The 22,865-nt window shown below is 35.2% G+C and overlaps 2 protein-coding genes across 4 annotated transcripts; one reads left to right on the top strand and one right to left on the bottom strand.

The window, feature by feature from the left end:
• The first annotated feature begins 1,024 nt into the window (after positions 1-1,024).
• LOC109338386 (kinesin-like protein KIN-12C) lies at positions 1,025-13,472 on the top strand. 2 transcript variants are annotated; one of them, XM_019575607.1, is made up of 34 exons: positions 1,025-1,572; positions 1,648-1,803; positions 2,277-2,360; positions 2,466-2,585; positions 2,692-2,805; positions 2,907-2,999; positions 3,107-3,267; positions 3,361-3,435; positions 3,550-3,637; positions 3,755-3,813; positions 3,903-3,966; positions 4,105-4,170; positions 4,267-4,428; positions 4,555-4,659; positions 4,828-5,063; positions 5,150-5,219; positions 5,330-5,383; positions 5,468-5,526; positions 5,849-5,900; positions 6,005-6,064; positions 6,515-8,198; positions 8,330-8,403; positions 8,569-9,861; positions 9,954-10,061; positions 10,261-10,421; positions 10,783-10,858; positions 10,961-11,035; positions 11,145-11,369; positions 11,643-11,741; positions 11,829-11,903; positions 11,980-12,038; positions 12,751-12,862; positions 12,949-13,056; positions 13,140-13,472. In XM_019575607.1, exons 1-34 carry the CDS (start codon positions 1,096-1,098, stop codon positions 13,266-13,268), a joined length of 6,633 nt encoding a protein of 2,210 aa, XP_019431152.1. In that variant the 5' UTR covers positions 1,025-1,095; the 3' UTR covers positions 13,269-13,472. The 2 variants fall into 2 exon arrangements, with proteins under 2 accessions (XP_019431152.1, XP_019431153.1); XM_019575608.1 differs by having other exon boundaries at positions 1,026-1,572; positions 12,949-13,057; positions 13,156-13,472.
• A 967-nt stretch (positions 13,473-14,439) lies between these two features.
• LOC109338387 (calmodulin-binding transcription activator 3-like) lies at positions 14,440-21,892 on the bottom strand. Of its 2 annotated transcripts, XM_019575609.1 has the most exons (12): positions 21,598-21,891; positions 21,041-21,160; positions 20,308-20,423; positions 20,011-20,099; positions 19,860-19,905; positions 19,272-19,548; positions 18,383-18,651; positions 17,300-17,698; positions 16,482-17,170; positions 15,646-16,216; positions 14,995-15,291; positions 14,440-14,902 (listed from the first exon to the last, which is right to left on the bottom strand). In XM_019575609.1, exons 1-12 carry the CDS (start codon positions 21,641-21,643, stop codon positions 14,861-14,863), a joined length of 2,961 nt encoding a protein of 986 aa, XP_019431154.1. In that variant the 5' UTR covers positions 21,644-21,891; the 3' UTR covers positions 14,440-14,860. The 2 variants fall into 2 exon arrangements, with proteins under 2 accessions (XP_019431154.1, XP_019431155.1); XM_019575610.1 differs by lacking the exon at positions 20,011-20,099 and having other exon boundaries at positions 20,285-20,423; positions 21,598-21,892.
• Between the last annotated feature and the right edge of the window lie 973 nt (positions 21,893-22,865).

The following is a 22,865-nucleotide window of genomic DNA, read 5'->3' as shown; positions in this document are numbered from 1 at the left end:
AAATAATTTATCTCCTCTAACTAGTAAAAATGTAATATGTGTACTATTTTGTTTATTTTTAAAAATATTTTTATAGAAAATGATGAAACATGACACATGTCATGATTTCACTGGCAGGAGGAGATAACTTATTTTCTTATATCAGGAGATACTTTATTCCCATATAACAATGTATAAAAACTTTACATTTAATAATGTGTAAAATCCAAAAGTTATCTATTCTACCACTAACAAAGGTTAAACACGTTAATATACAAATCTTGAACCTATGAGGAGAAATAAAATCTAAACTAAAATAAATCAATTTTCACATAATTAATCTAGGACTTGGATGCTTCACTCATTTAAACAAAAGGGGCAAGTCAATGAATGCAATGATTCTTATTTGGAAATGCCAAAATTCACATTTTGTTATAGAATATGTGTAAGGAAGGATGAAGTAACTTTATCCATTTTAAAAAAAGAAGAAGACCAAAAGCTAATCTCTTACCAGGAAGTGTCAAGTGTGAAACCAAAGATAGGGTAAAATTGTGACATAATATCCATAAAACATGTTATATCTATTTAGCATCGAAGTGAGTCTTACGATAAATATTCATCCACAGCTCTTTTTTCTTGCTCTAAAACCAAAAACAGAAACATCATAATTTCTTTAAAAAAGTTCCTCAAAAGTGAGTTAGTCTGAATAAGCAAATAAACTTAACTTTAGACATAGAAACTCATTAAATATATAAAGTATGATAAATAAATATCAATTCTTTAATTAATTAATTAATCAATTAATTAATCTTTGTACTTTGTAATAAATAAATTGCCTTGCTGTCATCCTTGTCTCTTGGAACTTGGCAAATATAACATCTTAGGTAAAGATTTAATACTACTTTCCTTCCGCAAATCACAAATCATACCTCCAAAACAGGTTTAAAATTTAAATAAAGTGTTTGGGGGACCACATTGCAATTAAGAAAAAGTTAAATGTCAGATCCACAATTTCTCAAAATAGAATTTGAATTCAGGCGCGTTCTCTTATTCTATCCTGAATGAACGCATTTCTAACACTCTTATACTTCTCTCTCTCTCTTTCAAAACTCATTGATGAATCAAATTCAAATCGACAACAAAATGTTGAATCGAAGAAACAATGAAATTGAATCAAACGAGAACGATTTCGAATCATCATTGCAAAACACAATCAATTATCCACCTCCTCGAACTCCTTTTAATTCCATACCCGATCCTTCTCAGTATCAATCCGAACCTCACGAATCTGATGCTGAATCTCACTTCAAATTCGAACCGACTCGACCAGCTCGGTCTGATAGGGTTGGAAACGGTTATCACCGAGGTTCGGCTCGGAATGGAAAGTCACTATCGGAGCCTAACTCGGCGCAGAATACGCCGGCGAGGACGGGTTCCAGGGTTTCAATCGGAGGAGGAAGCAAAGGAAGAGTAACGAGCTCGTGTTCATTGTTGAAAGGAGTTTTGTTTTCAAATAACACTGAATTGAGTATGAGTGTTCCACATTTTGAGCTCAAAGACGATCCTTCGTTCTGGATGGATCATAATGTGCAGGTACAGTTTTATGGAATTGGTAATTCTTGTTTCGGCTATTTTAGCATTTGTTAAAGATTGTGTTGTTATGTTCAGGTGATGATAAGGATTCGACCGTTGAATACTATGGAGAATCTTTCACAAGGATATGGAAGGTGTTTGAAACAGGAAAGTGCTCAAAGTTTGGTTTGGCTTGGTCATCCTGAAACTAGATTCACCTTTGATCACATAGCTTGTGAGACCTTGTCTCAGGTATCATTTGTTCTTTTACTTCAACTATTATGGGCTGGGCTAGGAGCTACGGTTATATCATAGGACATGGGTGTGAGAAATTGATAGGATATTTCATGACTACAATATGAGGTATAAAATTAGTATAAAACTACAAATCTTAAATTGGAATAGAGAATTAACGTTTTAAAAATGAGCACGAGTGATCATGGATTAAGTGTGAATGTTCATCTAATTATTGTGACATTCCAATCTATAATGATATAAAAATAGAAACTGCAAAAGTGAAAAATTGTATAATACAATTACGAGACTTGGGAACTATCCAATACAATTGCGTGTCTCACACATATATGCTGACTATTTTGAAGTACATGTGCTTTATAAGTCGTGGGTGAACTTGTTTACAGTTTTAATTAATATTTTTTTACGAGATGAGCATATTGAGAAGGACATACTTCAAATGCTTATCGTTAATGCCTAAATTGGTTTAGGAAAACCTGTTCAGAGTTGCTGGAGTGCCTATGGTAGAGAATTGCCTATCTGGTTACAACAGTTGTATGTTTGCTTATGGTCAGGTATGAATGGCATGATTTTCCTTTCTTGATCTTTGCGACGAGCTATTTATAGTTTTATTGTTGTTTTTTGTCTTGGCTGCTAAAGCTGTGGCTGAATTTCTGCAGACGGGTAGTGGCAAGACATATACCATGATGGGTGAGCTCAAAGAAACGGAAGGAAACCTTACAGAAGATAGTGGGATAACGCCAAGAGTTTTTGACTACTTATTTATGAGGATTAAAGCAGTGAGATATTTAGAGTGCTCATGTGTTAATATGCATAGATTGTTCTTGTCAGTTTAAAGGGGTTTCTCAGATGGTCATTCTTTCAACTGCTATTCGTGTTATGTAGGAACAAGAGAGCCGGTGGGATCATAAGCTGAAATACAGTTGCAAGTGTTCCTTTTTGGAGATATACAATGAGCAAATAACAGATCTTCTAGAACCTTCATCGACTAATCTGCAAGTAAATCTCAATTTCATATATGTAATTTGTTTTAAACTATTGGTAATGTAATGCTCTGTATATAGTAGAGCAGTGTTTATAACTCAATATTCTCTCTGTAGCTCAGAGAAGATCTGAAGAAGGGGGTATATGTTGAAAACCTTACTGAACATAGTGTGGAAACTGTTAATGATGTTCTCAGACTTTTGTTACAGGTGAGGCTTTGTGGCCAAAATTAAATATTAAATAGAATTTACCTTAGTTTATGTACTAGTGCATGATTGTCTTTGGCATGATCTTATTCTCTTATACACTTATGCAGGGCACTGCAAATAGAAAAGTAGCTGCAACTCATATGAATTGTGAGAGCAGTCGGTCTCACAGTGTTTTTACTTGTATCATTGAAAGTCACTGGGAGAAAGATTCTAAGACTCACTTTAGGTTTGCAAGATTAAACTTGGTAGATTTGGCTGGTTCTGAAAGGTAGTTGTAAATTTTATGACACAGAATCTTCTATATATATTGATGCTATTTCTTTTTCAAGCTTGGTTAACTTGGCCTTGCATATTCTTTCAGGCAGAAAAGCTCCGGAACAGATAGTGAACGTTTGAAAGAAGCAGCAAATATAAATAAATCATTGTCAACTCTTGGGTAACTTTATTAAGGACATGTTCATTTGCTGCTGATATGTTTTTGGTTCAATGTGGAAGGGAGGTCATGTTCAATTGTCTGACATTTTATTATTTTGTTCTTTGGTCTGATTAGCCTGGTCATAATGACTCTGGTGGACTTAGCACATGGGAAGCCTAGGCATGTCCCTTATAGAGATTCGAGGCTTACTTTTCTCCTTCAGGTTAGATACATGAAGCTCAAAAAATAAGGATGATCTTCTCTTGGTAATGGCTTGCACAATCTTTATTACATTGTTTTATGGAGTAATATGTTTGTACTCTCCAAACTTTATATACAGGATTCTTTAGGTGGAAACTCAAAAACAATGATTATTGCAAATGTCAGCCCATCCATTTGGTTTGTGTAAACTTGTTGCTTGGAATTAAATAATGGTCTTTACCATTTTTCCTCTTGTATACTTAATATTGATTTTGATATTGGTTTAGCTCTGCTAATGAAACACTCAGCACTCTGAAGTTTGCCCAACGTGCCAAGCTCATCCAAAACAATGTATTCGCCTGTTTAAACACGTATTGCTTTTTTTCTTTTCAAAAACAACGAAACATGCCTCAATGCATGCTTTGTAATATTTTTTATTCATAAATAAGATATAAGTTAATTTATTTTCTTCCCCCTAATGTTAAATAGGCAAAAGTGAATGAAGATGCTTCCGGTGACATAAGTGCTCTGCAATGGCAAATTGAACAGTTAAAGGTGTTTTATTTAGTGTTTCAAAACTGTGGGAGGTTTTCCACATATTTTATGGCATCATAGAGCTAGTCAGCTGAGACATTTTCTGAACTTGAACAGGGCCAGCTGTCCTTTCTGATGAAAAATAAATATTTTCCAATTCCTGTATCAAATTTGGAGCCAACTACTAAAAACGGTAGGTTGAGTGACGTGTCAGAGAGATATGACTCTTTAGGAGAAAGAGTAACAGTTGGTCACAAACTACATTTTCCAAACAAAGAGGTGAGTCTTATGGCAAGTTATGATGCGGCTTTTTGTTTCACATTAGATTATCAAGGAATAGGATTTTATCCAATAATAGTTGTCACAATAAGATTCAAGAAAAGTTAAAGCTACTATATCTGGCAGATGAAATCCATGAAGGTTGCTCTGCTTGGTGCCTTTAGGAGAGAAAAAATGGCTCAGACTACAATCCAGAATTTACAGGCTGAAATTGAAGGCATGAACTGCTTGGTGTGTATGATTTTGACAAAAAGTTAGCTTTCATGTTTCCATGTATTTGAAAGCCTTGCAATAATTTTGTTTAATCAAATGTCTGAACCCAAAAAGTAATTGAGGTTAATTATGTGAACAGGCGTCATTATTATCACGAGCTTAATACTTATATGGATTTCACTGCAGGTTCAACAAAGGGAAAAGGATGCTCAGCATACTACAATTTTGCTAAGGCATAGTGAGAAGAAGATCAAAGAACTTGAATTATTAGTAGATGATAAACTTACAGCTGAGAAGTATCTCATGGAAGAAAATAGGTCATTACAGGAAGAGATTAAATTGCTGCAAGCGAGTGTTGATAAAAATGCAGAATCATCCAAACTTGCTTTGGAGAATGATAAACTCTTGCAACAACTGCAACTGTACGTTAAATGGACAGTCAATGTTATTAAGTCCTAATCTATTCCATGATGCCAATGACTCATTTTGTATCATTGTTTACTACCAGATTGCAGAACTTTTGTGAGCATGGAGAGCGGGAAAGATTGCTGACAGAACTTGATGAATTGCGTGAACAGGTTGTCTAGATCCTAGAACCTATCCTACTCTCTCCTGAAAGTAAAACTCAACTTCCATGTGGTACAGACTCCAAATTATGGATATTTGCTATTTTGTTTTTCATGTGCAGCTCCTTGTCACACTTGAAGAAAATTTTACATTGTCAATGAAAAATGAAGAGCAGGTGAAAATCTTTCATTACTTATGCAATTTTAGTTATGCCATCAGAAGTTCCTGTTTTCACTTGGCATGCATTTTGATATTTCAGGACATCAATACTGATCAAGAGTTGGAAGATTGCCGGAATATGAATTCCAAATTGATCAGGTAGAAGTTGGCAAATAATCATTTAGTATTGTTGAACAATGTTTTTAAGCTTGGGCTCCACTGTATTCTAAGCTACATTTTTTATGCCCGTTTACTGATGCTGTGTTTAATTAAAAAATATTATTGTTAGATATTTTGTGAAGTAGAAGCATGTAGATCGTGGTACATGATGATATGGGTGTTTAAAATGACTGTTTATTTTCTTTTTCCATATCAAAATTATGGGTATCGGTGTGATATCAATATGTTGTGACCCTAAACACTATTTTACTGTAGATTGCTGACAGATTTCTACCCTTTTTCTTCATTATTTGTGCTGCAGAGAAGTAGATAAACTACAAACCGAACTGGGAAATTGTTTAAACTATAATCAAGTAAACTCTGATTCTTTGAGAGTTTTGTATGAAATACCAACAATTCTTGTTAACATGTGGCTGAACCTTTTTTCATGATGTTTAATCCCTCTCCATCCTTGCAGGCCCTGAACTCTTCATATGAGTATCCTGATGAATTCTTGAAGACAAATAAATGTTCATGGGTGAGCAAAGATACAAATTAGTTTTCAGCTTAAAATAGTTTCTTTAACATAAACGCATTTCGCTGCATATCCTAGAAGTGTTGCATCTTTATTGCAAGTACCAGATTTCAATATGACTAAAAGCTATAGTAATTCCATAACTTGAAATGAAAGATGGAAAGCACCTAAATGAAGTTTCTTGAAGAAAAGCAAAAAAGTATACTTGCAATTGATGTATGATCATCTAAAAAAAATGTTCTTATGAATTACACAAGAATTCTCAAACATTAAATAAAACATCGTTCATTAACAAAAACACCCCTGGACCTGGAATGGGGGACCATACTGAATCCGTATTTGAAAATAATTTAATCGATTAGCATGTCCTTATGCTCATTATTTCAACGAATCAAATTATATGCTTGTATTTCCTTGTGTTACAAGTTCATCATAATCAGTTAGACTTTGCAGGTTGAGACAATATACATGAGAAGTGATTCTGGGGATGAGATGCCATCCTTTACATGGGAAGCGGGTGATGCTTTAGCAAATATAATTGATGGAAATGCTTTGGGTTCTTCAATATTGCTTGCTAAAGATAATGAAGACAACAACAGCAAAGTGATGGAGTCCAAATTAGAGAAAATGAGTAAGAATCTTGAAGAAGTAAAGTTACTTAATGACCAATATCAAGAGAAATGGGCATCACAGTTATCTGAAAAACAGCAGATTGAAATGGTCTGTCAAGAGGTTGAGATGGAAACAACCAGAACAATTCTTCATTTGCAGGATGAGGTTGCCAGTATTCAATCAGAGCTAGAAGGGAGGTTATGCTCCATTGCTCAAGAAAATACAGAGCTAAGAAATGTGGTGGCAGCAAAAGAAGAGGAGGTCAGAAGACTGAGTTTGGAATGGGAAAAAGGAATCTTGGAACTGACGACCTTCCTTATAGATGGTTCCAGATCTCTCAAAGATGCATGTGGCGAAGTAAAAAGCATATCTTGTTCATTTCCGTATGTCAATGCTTGGATTACTGAACAGGTCGGCACGGCTGTCAAAAAGTATATTGAGAAGGAGGAAACAATTCAGCAGCTACGGAATAGCTTAGAAGATGCACAAAAGATGGTATTGGACATGGAGTTGAAAATAAGCACCTTAAAAGAAGCAGCTGTAGCCTTAAGTGCATTTGAACAACTAGACAACAATGAAGGCGTTGAAGAGGCAACTCAATTAAAAGTGTTTTTGAATGAGAACACCAAAATGGTAAGGGTGGTGGAAAATGATCTAAACTATAAAAACATTCAACTGTGTAAAGCAGCCAAGCAATCTGATGCTGCATTTGTAGTAGCGAAGTGGCTTTCTCATAATTATGTTCCACTTCAGAAAAATGGTGTTGAGGAATATATTTCCGTCCCTGGACAAAATGTGCAAGCTAGGCAAGGCTGTTGTACAATTTATGAGAGTCAAGATGTTGGAAATAATCTGATACTGAATGATCTTTTGGCTCAAGTTGACTTAACAAAACTAGAAGTACTGGAGATGGAGAATGCTGTAAAAGACTTCTTTATAGATACAGAAACTCAGATTGCAGCTTCCCAAACTGGTGCCTTGGGTATTTCTTCTGCTTACAGGGACCTGATTCAGGACTTGGTCAAATATACCCAGGAAATGAGGAAAGAAGTAAGGGATTTACGGATGATGGTTCATGGAAGTTCGGATTGTTATACAGTTGACTCCCTAATATCAAATGAAAACAAATATCAGGTGTTTGCAGACTGCCATCTCACACTGTGTCAGATAAAAGAGCAACTTGTTGAAATGAATAGAAGACTGAATATCATAGAGAATGATGTTAGTGCAGAAGTACATACATCTAGCTTACCAATGGTGGACGTGGATCTCATAGATGCTGATGAATTCAGTGCTGATAGTTCTTCGATCTCTGGCTTTTCAACTGAAACTGAGAGTATTTCTTCTGAAAGCAAATTGCATGGATCCAGATATACTTGTAACCTTAAATTTCCTGGAAAAATAACAGCCATATCATGCGTTAGTAAAGAATTACATTGCACATACACTAGTTTTCGAAAGGTTTTTGTTCACTTGTCTGCACTCCTCGAAAAATTGGACGATGGATCCTGTTCTTACCCCAATGGTATCTTTCTCTACCAACTTTTCATTTCCATCCAAAAATATATGTTTTATTTTTTTAAAGACCATTTCTGTCTTGTATCTAGTCATCTGAAATTTACTGCTTAGTCTAAATCGTGTAATGATGAATAACAGAACTGAACAAAGAGGCTGTACCTTTCCCATTGAAGATGCAGAAAGATGAAGCGCACTTTGAGTATGACACAGAGGTATGTAACATATCATTTAGTGGCCAAACTCCATGAAACAAATGCACTGAGTATTACAACAACTGCTTGTTTTACAGTCATCAAAGGTTTCACTGTGTGTGGCGGGGGGGGGGGGGATAAATGCATTTTTCTCTTATATTCTTTAATTCTATACATATGATTCAGGTATTTGGTTTTAGAGATGTTCAGCCTGCTGATGGCTTCTTAACCAATTTTATGGAAGCTAATGCAACGGTGAAGGAAGCAGATCTTATGCTACATGCATTAACAGAAGCATTTGAAGATTCAAAACAGGTGACTGTTATGTGGAAGCAGGCTGGTGAAAACTTGATGGTTGAGAGAGCAAGCTTGGCAGATGACATTCAAAAACTCAAATTGACGATATGTCAGAAAGAGGAGGAGAATCAATTGCTGAAGGAATACATCCATGTCAGTTTAACAGAGATGACAAACTCAGTTTCTATGCTAGAAGAGTGTTTCTTGCAAGTGCAAACCGATGTTGAGAAGAGATTCATGATGATGTACCCTGATGTTCTTGTGGCGGGGCAGGAGATGCTATACTTTATCAATAGCCTAAGATCATCGGTCGAAGATATTTGCTCTCAGATTGTGGGGGAAGGGTTTGTATCTTTTGTTGTATCCAATTCTCGTATAATAGAGCATGTCAGTAAATGTACCAGCATTTGTGTAAAACATGATTTCAAAACAAACAGACAAGGGGGATTGCATAGTTATCCAAAAAATTGCTCAAGTGGTGCAGAGCCTGTCAAGAGTATTGGTAATGAAGGCACATGGAAAAAAGATCAATATGGGAATGTGCAAGAGGAACCAGACTTGTCCAATGTTGGAGTAAAATATGAAAATACAGCTCTTAGAAAGGAGTTAGAGAGGAAACAAGAGTTATTAGAGGGTTTACTTTTCGACTTTAGGCTGTTACAGGAATCCACTTCTAACAGTAAGGACATCAAGGACCACACTGAGAAGTTAATATTTTCTTTAAGCCAAGTTCAGTATGAGCTGGAGATTAAACAAAGTCAGCTTGATGATATGCTGGTCAAAAACAGAACTCTCGAAGGTTCTCTTGCTGATATTGAAAAGGCTTTGACTGCATCAAATTATGAGCTTGAACTTGCTAAAGAATCAACCGACAAACTGTCTGATCAAAATACAGAGTTAAGGGAGCTTTTGAAAGAATTCTATGGAAAGAAATCCGAAGCTGAAGGGCAGCTGGATGAACATAAAGAGGTGATTAAAGGTTTGGAAAAAGAAATCGCTAATTTGACAGCTTTACTGGAAAACCAATCACTTTCCTTGTTCGAAAACATTGACGATGAGCTAAGAATTGTTATAAATGAAAGAAACCAACTCCAAGAAGAAGTTTGTGCATTGAATGATAAGCTTGAGATGGCTTATTCTTTTGTTGATGAGAAGGAAGCTATTGCCATTGAAGCGCGTCAGGTACCTATCTGCTGATTGTTCTGGTTCCTTCTCCTTTCAAATAATTACCATTGGTGGAATAATTTTTTGTGGAAATGAAATCTCTTCTATAGGAGTCAGAGTCCAGCAAGCTTTATGCTGAACAAAAGGAAGAGGAAGTCAGGATTTTGGAACATTCTGTTGAGGAGCTTGAGTCTACCGTTAATGTTTTAGAGAAAAAGGTTAGTTGCATGTATGATTTATGCTTTGTATATGGACAGGCTGAGAGAATTAATTCAAAGCAAGTTGAGGTTGGGCAATATTTTAATGTTCAATACTAGTAGCATGGACATGCTTGATTGCTAAAAATTGCTCAGTATAATAATTCCACTGGTGTTTTACTTGTTAGTTTTTTACTAACTAAACTGTGTTGTTCTCAAGGTCCATGAAATGGATGAGGAGGTGGAAGGGCATCGTTTAATGTGTGGTTCACTTGAAATGGAACTCCATGCTGTGAAAGAGAGACTATTATTAGTTAGCAACTTATCCCAGAATGCAGATTCCGATAGAATGAGTGTTCAAACTGGAGAACAGATATCTAGGTTAAAGCTGCTATCCTTGATCCATATTGTAGTTTAATATTGCTCAATGGCATGTGTAGAACTACACAGTATCATGTATCATCTAATAACGTACTATCATATCTTTGAAGGAATTTGACTATGATAAATGATACAACCTAATAAGTCAGAGTCTTTAAATGATGTCGAGGCACATGATTAGATTGTACTGTGAAAGAAACTCACCAAAATTTGATCAAAATGAATGTCTTTGCATTATTGGTTTTTGCATTATCCATGTAGCCCACCATACTTAATAGGGAAAATATTTTGTTGCCATTTGTTTCTTATTTAACTTCTCCATTCCCCGTCATACAAAAAACTGATGATGGCCACTACACAGTAAAATGCTGGAACCTCATGAAGCACTAAATCGGATAAAGCATCTTGAAAAGGAAAATGCTGAACAAGATAAAGAGGTGCCGTCCTTGACATCCTAGATATTTCATTTGATAGCAATTAAATAACATGGGTATCTCACTTTTTTCTTGAAGTCTAACATTTTGTTTATATTTTGGAAGATAAAAAAGTGCAAAGAATATATCTCTGAAATTGTATTGCATGCTGAAGCCCAAGCATCGCAGTATCAACAGAAGGTACACACTTCAAGTCTTAACAATATTTTTATTTGAGAAACCTTGAAGTTGACATCATCTGTCATTCTTACGTTGCCATATCTTTTGCTTCCATGTTTTTTGTGGTTAGTACAAGTGCCTGGAGTCCATGTTTCGCGAAGTGAAAACAGAAATGTCATATTCAGCATCAGAGAAATTCGAGAAAAGCTCAACAAGGACAAGAGGTTCTAGCTCACCATTCAGATGCATTTCAAATATTGTTCAACAGATGAATCAGGAGAAAGATCAAGAATTGTCAGCAGCAAGGCTCCGTGTGGAAGAACTAGAAGCACTTGCAGCTGGCCGGCAAAAGGAGGTCTTTAACCATTTTTTGTTACGGTCTTAAATGTAGATGCTTATAGAGTACACATAATTTCATTGTCATATGATTGTTACAAATGGATTAGATGATGATGATACATCATATCATATGATTGTTTCTTGAAGAATGATAGTCAAAACCTAATCCTTATATCCTCATTTGTTTTAGGTTGAATATCTTCTCAAATAAATTCTATAACCATGGTGATGATAATTAGTACAACAGCTTGTCAGTTCCTAATATATTAAAAGTTTTTTATTGGATCAGTTATGCATGCTACAAGCAAGGCTGGGTGCTGCTGAAAGCATGACTCATGATGTCATTCGGGACCTTCTCGGTGTCAAACTGGACATCACCAACTATGCAGTAAGTTTCAATTTCATTTTTAAATTGTGAGATTTCATGGTTGTTATTTCTCATTGCCTTGCAATTTTTGCTTATGATATGTTCCAGGAATTGATAGACCAAAATCAAATTCTGAAATTAGTAGAGGATGCTCATCATCAAAGAGAGGAGTTCTCCGCAAAGGTAATTGCTGCCAAAATTATGGTCTATTATATATTTTGCTGTGTGTTTATCTTAATTATAACTTCTTTCTCAATAGGAAAAGGAGAATCTCGACCTAAGGCTACGGATTAATGATCTCTTTGAAGAAAGAGAGAGGTCAGTATTCTTCCGGAATCATGTGCGACCAATCTGTTCTTCCTATGTGATTATAAAATCTAATTGATTGTCTTCCATTTGGAGCAGCTGTTGATTCTAGAATTACCTTTGTTTCCTTGTCACATTTTCAATTATCCCACTAACATTGAAAAGAAAAAGGCTAACATAGACAACTTTTATGCTGGTTTTTGTGACTTGCAATAAAATGAATAGTTTTGTAGTCCTCCGTGGTCATCACAATGTTAAGCACTATATTTCATATTGGGTTCAAAGTTTATTTAAATGGATGGAGTGACGCTAAATAACAACTCAGTCTTAATACCATCAGGTGGAGTTGGCTATATGGATCAAACAACGTTACAATGTTCTACAGTAAATTATGTCTATTAACATATAAAGTGACATTCTAGAAGGAAAATGCTACTCTTGTTTGGTAACCTCTAGCTAACTCAAAAAAGAAAACAATTTATTTGTCAAATAAGAGACATAGCTTGCAGCAAAGGCAATGAGTTATAAATCAAATAAGAGATGCCTTCAAGTACCAACTATATATTCAAGCATAATAGAGATAGCTTATGTGCTAAATTACTATTATTCTTGTTGTTCCAATTGTCCTGTCTTTATTGTTTGGAATCTTCATCCACCTATTTAAGTTTAGAACTATTCAATAGGTTATTTTCATTGTTCTCACTACATTTAATTTGTCACTCAGCTGTGTAATGGAACTGAAAACTAAAGAGGCGGATATCCTTGCCACTCAGATAGAAGTGCAACAACTCCAAGAGCGAGACCAATTGCTTTCTGCACAAAATGAAATGTTGAAGGTAGGAATAATGTAAAATTGTGACCCAAATTTTCATATAAGAATTCAAAATTTTGTCTTTATGGTTTTTGCTGCCTCTTCTTGTAGATGGATAAGACCAGTCTCCTGAGGAAGGTTGCAGAATTGGATGATATGGTGAAAAAACTTACTGGGATACGAAATACCCAACATGTCCCACAGTCATCAAAGACTAAGGCATGTCTACTTGAGTACTTGTCATTCTATAATGAAGTTTTGTTTCTTCTTAATCATGAGCCTTTTGTTTTTTTGGTTTGCAGGATAAGGGTGCTTTAAATATGGGTAACGTTGGAGTGAGTAGGAGATTGTCACAATCTCAACGACTTTCTCGTGTTAATGATCAGCTTGCTCAGTATTATAATTCAGCTGGTAATAATTCACATGGCTAAAAGCTGGAGTCAATTTAAATTGTACAAATAATATTCAACTGTACATTTCATTCCTTGAGTTGTCTTGTGCTATAAAAAGAAAAAAAATGATGAAAACATATATTTCATCCAAAACCAAAGAAAAGAAAGACTTAGCACATGCCTATTTGTGTTATATCCACCTGCAATGGGTAATTCTTTACTTTTTGAATATATGACCACTTCCCTTGTTCCCCTTGCTTTGTATTTGTGTTATATTAGTGTGAGGTTGTGGATTGTGATCATGGTTTTTGAGAAGCTAGCATGGATAAAACTTATCCACTTGATTAATAGTATACATTTTGTTATTGTTTAATGTTACACTACTTGGCCCTCTCCTTCCTCATTGTTAAATGTTACTGTATAAAATATGAATTAAGGTACATACATACATCCTTGTAACAGTGATTTGTGGAATAAGGAATTATTGCTGTTTGGAAGATGGAACATTGCACTGGTGATGCTAATTGAACTTCCAGGTCAAACACCTCGATGCATGAAATCGATAAATGATATGGAAACCTTTGTACTTGCGACCCAAAAAAACATATTTGATTAGTATTAGGAATGGAATATCATTTTCCAGAAAACAGTGTTGGATTTCTAACCAGCTTAATCCAGCCCTAAACATTCTTAGAATCAAAGTAAGATATGAGGCATTGGCTATTGTGTATTTTTTAAGCAGGAGGATACCGGATGACATTATACTCTGTCCTAACCGATCCTTCAATGATTTATGTAGACAAGAATTGTCGAAGAAAGTGTATATCGGAGGCGACTATTATTTTTATTATTTGTAGTTTGCTTAATTCTAAGCGACCTTTAAACGATCTAGGTAGACAAGGATTGTATTAGAAGAAGTGAATGAGGGTATGTTTTGTTTTTTAATATAATATGTTTAGTCCTAAAACAAAGTTTGCATAAGAACGAGTTTATGATGTATTATTATTTATTGTCTACCAAGTCCCAAGCGACCCTTAAACAATATAGAGAAACAAAGTTACTAAAGAGAATGAGAAGAAAATAGTTCTTGCAATAGAATCTCCAAGCTGATAAACTTATCACTCATATGTTAGAGTCTCGTGATGATACAATTTTATAAAAGTGAATATAAAATAAGATCAAAGATTGTTTAAGCAAAAAGGAATAGATGGACAAAACGAGAATGAATTATTTGCATTCCACTTTAATAAGTATAATGCAAGACAACACCTATTTATAGAGTACAGTTATACCTATTTTAGAGGCCTTATGTAATCTTTCATAAAAAGAATAATGTCATAGACATCCACATTTTACACATGTTTTATAACAAAAATAATATTATTAGCAGACAGAATTCCGACCAACAATATTCTACTTAAATATTTCAATTAGAGTTTGTACATTATCAATTATAATATATCCAGATTATTTACCCAATCTTTTTTCTGAATGTTCTATTACCTTTCAAATTAACAGAACTTTCATATAAACTATGCTAGACATTACTTACATATAAAGGTATATCTGTAAAGCTTTTAGTATCAACAAAAATTGAGTCATCAGTGTTCCTTTTCTCTTCCCTTGAGATTCTAATCAACATGCTGTGATTCACTGCTTCCATCTTCACCAATCTTTTAAATGGTATGATGCCAGAACAAGCAACAAAGTAGAATTAGCCAAATACATTTGCTTTAAATAAATAAAAGAGAATAGAGAGAACTACCTTAAGATTCTGATATTTCATGACAAGCCTCATATACTGATCACGCGCCTCTGGGTTACGAACCATGGACTTGACTCTATCTAGAGCTTTATTAACATTATCTGATTTCTGCCTCCGCCCGATGCTTAGAAATTCATACTCAGCATCTTTAGCCACAACGCCAACTGGCTGTTCAACCCGGAATCCTCGCAGGCCAGCTCCTTTCCTTCTCCAGCGCAAAATCACCTTTTCCACAATGCTGACAGACCAAACAACTTTTTTGTACTGCTTACGAACTTGGTGTCCTCTAATATGTGCCTATACACAAGAGTCAAGTTAAATGAGGATACAATATCACCTCCATTGCAAATGCATGTACGGCAAATGTCAAGGCTGATGAAACTGAAAATTGACACAAAGGACACAGGTAGTAAAATTAGACACAGCATGGACATTCAAGGAAATGGCAAATGCAAAATGAAATCACAATACATTACACCTAATAAAAAGCTCCAGTAACAACATAATATTTCAAACGGTGCACCTCAAGATTTTTGTTAAAACAAGAACTCTTTTAGGGGGCAATGGACAACAGCATATTATAAAACTTATCAAGAAAAGCTGCCATGATCATGATATGATGCTATTAGAATGCTTTATGTGCACAAGTACCTGAATTTTTACAATGCGATTGCGTATTTTCAAGAAATCTTTTCTTCTCTTCCACCCTCGGTATCTTTTTTGAATACTTAAAGCTGCAGAATGTAAATAATCTTCAAAATGAGCCATCTTCTGAACCTTGTCCGAAGCATCAGCAACTAGGTCAAATGCTGCTTCAGATGTATCATTGCTACTTTTGGATAATTGTCTTTGACGGAATGATCTTGCTCTAAAGGCTGCTTGGATTGAAGCAGCTGCAAGAGCTGATTTTCGAAAAGCAGCAAGTGATTCTTTTAGATGGTGCTGCTCATCCATTGTCATATAAGATGAGTCAGCTCCAGTAGACTCAAAATCACTGTCGGCTGCTACGGTTGTGGCCACATTGTCTATCACATTTTCATTGACAGTCAATGTAGATAATTGACTTGTCAGATCTGCCTCAGCCAAATATCCAGCAATGCCTTTATGTCCTCTACTTGAAGCTAAATCAGCTGCTGTTTGTCCTTGAGGAAATGCTGATGTTGGATCCTCAACAGCACTTGGGGTTGCACCTAATTTGAGAAGTGCAATCGCAGTTTCCTCTCTGGAGAGACAAATCGAACAGAGCACAGATGCACAGTCATTACATGAAACTAATATATCTATCCCATAAAATACTATGTCAACAATTAAGAAAACAGAGAACTTAAAACTTGAGTCAAAGGGCTAAAACAAATGGAGACATGGTGATAAAGAAATGAAATAAAAATTATATACTAGTACACATTTAAGTTGAATACAGAACACTGATAAAAGAGGTTATATAGGAAGAAAGTTCTTAAATTGAGGAGTCTCTGATAGGATCTTACCTCCCAAAACATGAGGCCCAGTGAAGTCCTGTTCTTCCTTGAGCATCTCTAAAGTTAGGACTGATACCAGCAGCAACTAACGAACTCATAGCCCAAACATAACCAAGAGCAGATGCCAAATGTATTACTCCTAGGCCTTCATTATCCAACACATGTGGTCCTTTTCCTCCTTCATGAACCTTAAATACCAACCACTCATAAAGCTTGTCCCTTGTTAACCTCTGAAATAATACATCTCTCGGGTTCATGTGATCACCTCCATCAATCTGGAAACTTTCTTGAGATACTCCACTATCATCTCTTATAGAATACAATGCTCCTTTAAGTTTACATCCTTCACATTCAACGACAGAGCACTTCAACCACTTCTTGTCAGGACCCAGGTCTATTAGTTTAAGTAATCGCATTTGAAATTGTAATTCTTCTTCTGGTGTGATTTTAATACCCACAGGACCTACAAAGTTGGTTGGGTTTTCACAATATTTAAATTCCCTGACCTCACTGCAGGCTAACCTATTACTGCAGGTAACATAGAAGGGAACCCGACCAGGTGAATGCAAAGGAGTATAACACCGTATGACATTCTCTGACAAAACTTCAGCAGAAACTTCGATTTCACCAAACATGCATCCCCACTTGATCTCATTAGAAAGCTTTTTACTTCCCAAAAATGTGCCAACTATTAAAACCTTTCACAGAAGGAAGAAACAAGTAAAATAATGATTTTTATATTGTGAACTCACGAACATACAAATTCATTAAGAATCCAGGCATGTCTAAGAGAGAATTTGATGTTACATGAAAAAAAAAATACACACCTTTGTTCTGACCCCTGCGTATGCCCAATCTGGAGAGAAGTCATGGATGCTAAATAGTTGTTCTTGGGAAAGAGAAGGGCCTAATGAATCCATATCCAACTGCATCTGGTGTAAACTGGACACCTCCTTATCCTCATTATGAGCCTCAAGCATATTCCAACAATTGGCAGAATCTGAAGCCGTGAAGGAATTATTACAGTCTCCACCGATATCGTTATCCATCCACCTTCCAAAACTACCAAGCTGCTTCAATTCCAAATATTCAACATGTTGTGGTTCATCATTGTCGGTACGAGTACAGCCATCTTGGAGTTTTTGCTCAATTAGGGTTGTAGTAGTTGCAACAACTGTATGATTAGAATGGGCATGAAATGAATCTAAATCACGCTCCTTTTGCACCTGCCACAATGTAAAAAAGTCCCATGGGGAAAGCATCATGTTTCATGAAGTAAACTATAAAAAGAACAGAGCAACAAGTTTGCAATAGGAAAATCCAGAAGATAACAGTATATAAGTGAGTCAACTTATCAGGCATAAAAGGTATGCACAAGTGCATCTGTGCATGTATCTCAAGATCATGTCATATACTATTATATGTACTGACTAATAATTTCTTAGTGCTCTTTAGGTTTTTTGCTTCACACACAAATTCATAGCTCTGCCCAAACTTTGGGCTATAAAATAATCAGGAATGGCTCTAATCAATTACAGAAACTAGGGTTAAAACCTAGAATTACAGAAATAGAGTACAATAAGCAGACTAACTTCTGAATTCTTGCCCTACCGCGCACTTCATATCCCCCTTATATTCTAATTTACCACAACTATGCTCCTTTATTCTCCCACCACTATTTTCAAGCTCAGCCTTCACTTATGCGCAGAACCATAGACTATCGGCATGATTATTCTTTTATTTCCTATTCTGTCATCCTTACCCATGTGTGTGTTGATCCTCAACTTCCTATCCCCTTCCTTATAGCACACACTTTAGTAATGGGCGTCTATTTGAGATACATATTCATAAAGGAAATTGGAGATGGGGCATCAGAGTATAACATTTCATGATAATTGCAATTAATGTACCTGATTTACATTCTGTGACATTTCTGCAACTGGCTGGATGTATATGTCACTGACGAGACTATCACTGAAAACAATGCCATCATCTGAATCAAACCTTTTATCCTCAGTGCCTTCAGTGGATCGTTCAAGAAGAAGTTCTCTATCATGCATATTAATTGTGTTTCTGCTAGAGTTCTGAGCTGATGGCCATGGAGACAAGCCAGTACCAGGATAAAAGCTCTGGAGAGATGGCAAATGAATTAAAGGGTTCCCAGATAACTCAGAAAATCCTGAACCACAGAAAGCTAATTCACATATTCAGAAATCCAAAGAGAACTGCTATAATGGATTGACTCGGTAACCAAAAAGTACCATCCTCGGGGCCAAATACAGTTAAAGGCATGAGAGTGAAGAAAGGACTGAGGCAATAGGCTGTCTTTGTTGCTAAAATCTTACTTGACTATTAACAACATAAAATGACAAATATGTCTCAAGACGAATTATAACAACTCAACAGTTTTGTGGGTGAAATTTACTATAACTTTATGGAAAGTGATACTAATATCAGAGGAGAATGCTTAAGGAATCAAATAAGAAACGTTTGTGCGGGGAAATGGTGTATTAATTATATTGAAAAGTGATACACTTAGCTTCCCAAGATAATCTATCTTTTTGTAGATTCCTTCACTAGGGCAGCAGTTATCATGACCCGATATCAAAATAGCATAATCAAAATAATTGAAAAAATATAATGATATACACAATTCTGTATAAGTAAATTGTGAAAGATCAGTAGCATATAAAACCAAAATATTGAAAATCTGCACTACTAATACTTTTTGAGGTAACAACAAGCATGCACTGGATATGCACTTCATGAATTATACACCTATACTCTCATGCAGCTTACCAATGGCTTCATTTGCAAGCAGAGGTGCAGTGTGAGCTATTGAATTACTGGTAAATTGAGCATGGGACGAAGCTCGAGGACCACTCTCTGAGTCCGCATCCTCATACTCGGAAATGCGTCCATTCTGACCAACTCTATATGCACTTGATGTGAAAGATGTTTGAACAACAGATATAGGTGAATTTGTTTTGACGTCGGAAGGTGCTGAACTACTTCGAGAGCTACCAGCCAAGGTTTCTGGAACTACAGGCAAATGTGAGATACCAGATTTGTATCCCTGTAGAGGAATGACATAATAGAACAATAGACCACTTAAAATGTGCAAAGCAAGCAAATTTAAGGAACAAAAATAAAGACAGAACATCCTTTGATGGATCAATCATAGGTCAATCACAATTAATTGATCATATCACCCATAAAAGCCACTCATTACAACAAGTTCAGAAGACAGATACAAAAAGAAAATCGCAATATAGTCGTGCCTAAAACCATATTAACCTGGACTCTGATTTCAATAACAGCATCCTATCCAAATTAACATTAAGTAACACAAAAGGAAAACTGCTAAAGAGTGGAGCAAAGGCATACCTCTTTAATTTCTCGATAATGCACAAGGACAATGTGCTCCAATTGCCTGAAAAACAGAACAATGTTCAAGATGACAGCAAAAAATAAAATAATTCAATACAAGTGCTTAAATTAGGCCTGAGTCCACGGGCCAAGAATGACAGAGACTCACTCGTCAAGCATCCAATAACATCTGCGTTGAAAGTTCTCGTTATCCTCCCCATGAGCATAGTAACAATGCAAGACATCCACGCTACCAGCCTATACTCAACGTTGGGGAAATTAATTAGGCAGCTCATGTGACCAAAATAAAATAAGAAAATGGCACCATACAACAAATAAAAGCTAACCTTTTAAAGTGGTTATTACCATTAGGCTACTTCAACACAACATTTTGCTAGTGTAAGAGGTTCAATTAAATAATGATTCAAAAAAGTGAAACTTACAACAAATAAAATGAACAGCACACCTTCAACTTTTCATGAGCTTCTCTCACAGCCTTCCCATCTTTTTTCTTCCTCCACCGATGTCCATCCTTGCGAAAGTAACGAAGTGCTTTTCGATCAAACAAGAATAGTGATCCAGCTGGAAAAGGGGAACAACAGATATTGCTAAATTAGTACCCCCGTCTTTGTACACAGCATATATACTGTAATTAAATGCATATGTACAGGTTATGGCCTTCCTATAGAGGGGTTGGTGGTGCTAAGATAAAACCTTTCTAGTTAAACTCTACTATCACTTTTCTCTGTCTTGCATGGAATTCATGGAGGAAAAAAAGGTTCCAAATTGTCAAGCATGTCTTGTTTAAATATATTTTTATTTTAAAAAAGCTCCTCTAAAGTGAATGTTTCTAAAACAGGCAAGTAAGCATATATCCACCCTTAATAATTTAATCTAAAATATATCATGATCTTAACCCACTAAAATCTAATGTGAATACATCTTTACTTGCCTACTTTTGACTTTTGAGACAAACTCGTTTCAGATGAATCTCATCCTTTTTATGGACTGCATACTGACAAGGAAATGCCTTCAGTAAATGAATTACAAGATCATAGGGTATGATCTTGTTACCCATTGGTTACCCTTACCCACAAAGTCTTTCAAGTGTGGGAATTTCCATGTCAAGGATTCAAGCTCCGAACCTGGCAAAATGTATTCCTAGCCAAGTGAGGTTGCAGGGAAAAGTTAATCAATACCTGGAGGCCTAATGGGAGGATTTGATGATAACTTAAACTTCTGATAATTGCGAAGTATCTCGCATATTTCAGCAGGCCGAAACCAACGACGCTCTGCTTCTCGTAGTATCTCATCAAGCTCTATTAGAGTACATGAAACAATCAAATGCTAGTATATGATATCAGAATCAAACACAAGCACATTACTCTATTTGAATAGTGAATTTCATGAGAAACTGTTGTTTGTGTATTAAGTAAAGACACATACAATGTATTGATTCAATTGGCACATAAATCAGTTTTTCTTGCCTATTAGATTGCATTAAAATTGTAAGCATGAACCAATAATAGTAATCACTGATTCAAGAACAAGTAAACCATATAGGAAAAAAATGAGAATCCAATTGGCAAGCAAAGAATGTAACACTATAATTTGTTATATATACACGTCGAAATTCTTAGACAATCCGGGGCATGCAGAAGAAAGGAAAAACGTTAATTCAAATAGACCACAATGTTGATAACAATGAGAAACGAAAACACGAGTTTTACAACGAAAAAGGGGCGAGAAACAAAACCTAAGTGTTGATTTGGAATGAGTTTTTTGGTGTGAGCCATGATCATTCAGCACCATGCAAAAAGCGATTGTAGAGAATTGAAATGGATAGAGAGAAAGAGCAACGAAAAAAACGTAACCGGGGAAACGGTAGAGAAGGGTGTTTCAGAGAGGAGAAAAAGGTAAAAGCTTGTAGTGTGGGTTAGAAAGAGGAAGAGGTGAGAAAGAAGACGAGGCAGAGAGAGGTGGCGCGTGAATGTCACATTTTAAAGAGAGAAGGAGAGAATAAAAGTCAAAATAAGGATGTTGTATTCACACATGTCTGACGTGGCACTTGTTGCTTTCATGGTAAGCTAAAAGCTTTTCATGCGCCTTCATACGTGTATATGTATACTGTGCATATTTATTGTTACACAAATAGTACATTGAATATACATTTTTTATTATAGAAAATGTCTACCCATTTGTATCACGCCATCCATTTTATTATTTCACCAAATATCCATTTTCAACTTTCAACATCTTTTACTTGTATAATTTATCATCTTTAAAATTGGAATATCGAAAATGGTTTTTAAGAATCTCAAGCCGTCAAGCGTTTCTCAAATTATATTTGTAGTATTTTTTATTACTAATTTACTTAAATACTTTAGTCCTTGATCTCATTTTACACTATTTTGACTTGTATATATATATATTTTTTAAGAATCACTTGTTTTATTTTTTTAAGTACCAAATTTATACAGAGAAAATTCTAAGTACTAAAGTTAATATGCATTATTATTAATTTTCTAAGTTACTTAAAGTATGTCATTGTAGTTGAGGATAAAATTTTGTGAAAAATACTCTATTCAAATAATGAAAAACTTGTAAAATTAATTTTCCAATAAAAGTTATCGTTTTATGTGATATTTACCACAACCCTAATGGCTTTTTTTTTATCAAAACAGTATTTAATTTTAGTATACCTTAAATATCATGTATTAACTTGAATAGGAAATAGAATGACTAAATACATAAAAAAAACACACACTATAATTAAAATGATTCTTAAATGTAAGGACAATATCACATTTAAGGGTATTATCAGTTTTCTAGAAGTGATAAACTTAGTGATTTATATTTTTTTGTGTAACTAATAATACTGTTTTACTTTATGGTAAAGTATTAATATTTTTTAAAATGTGTGAACATTCAACAAATGTTGCTCTCAAGAATTAAATCTTAACTTCAAATCTATTTGGGGATCTAATAGACTAATACATTAGACAACGCATTGTTAGTTTAGTG

The sequence above is a fragment of the Lupinus angustifolius genome, unplaced genomic scaffold (genome assembly GCF_001865875.1).
Source record: "Lupinus angustifolius cultivar Tanjil unplaced genomic scaffold, LupAngTanjil_v1.0 Scaffold_24_2, whole genome shotgun sequence".
Lineage (NCBI taxonomy): Eukaryota > Viridiplantae > Streptophyta > Magnoliopsida > Fabales > Fabaceae > Lupinus > Lupinus angustifolius.
Note: the sequence above shows the minus strand (reverse complement) of the source record. Positions and strands in the feature narration are given on the sequence as shown.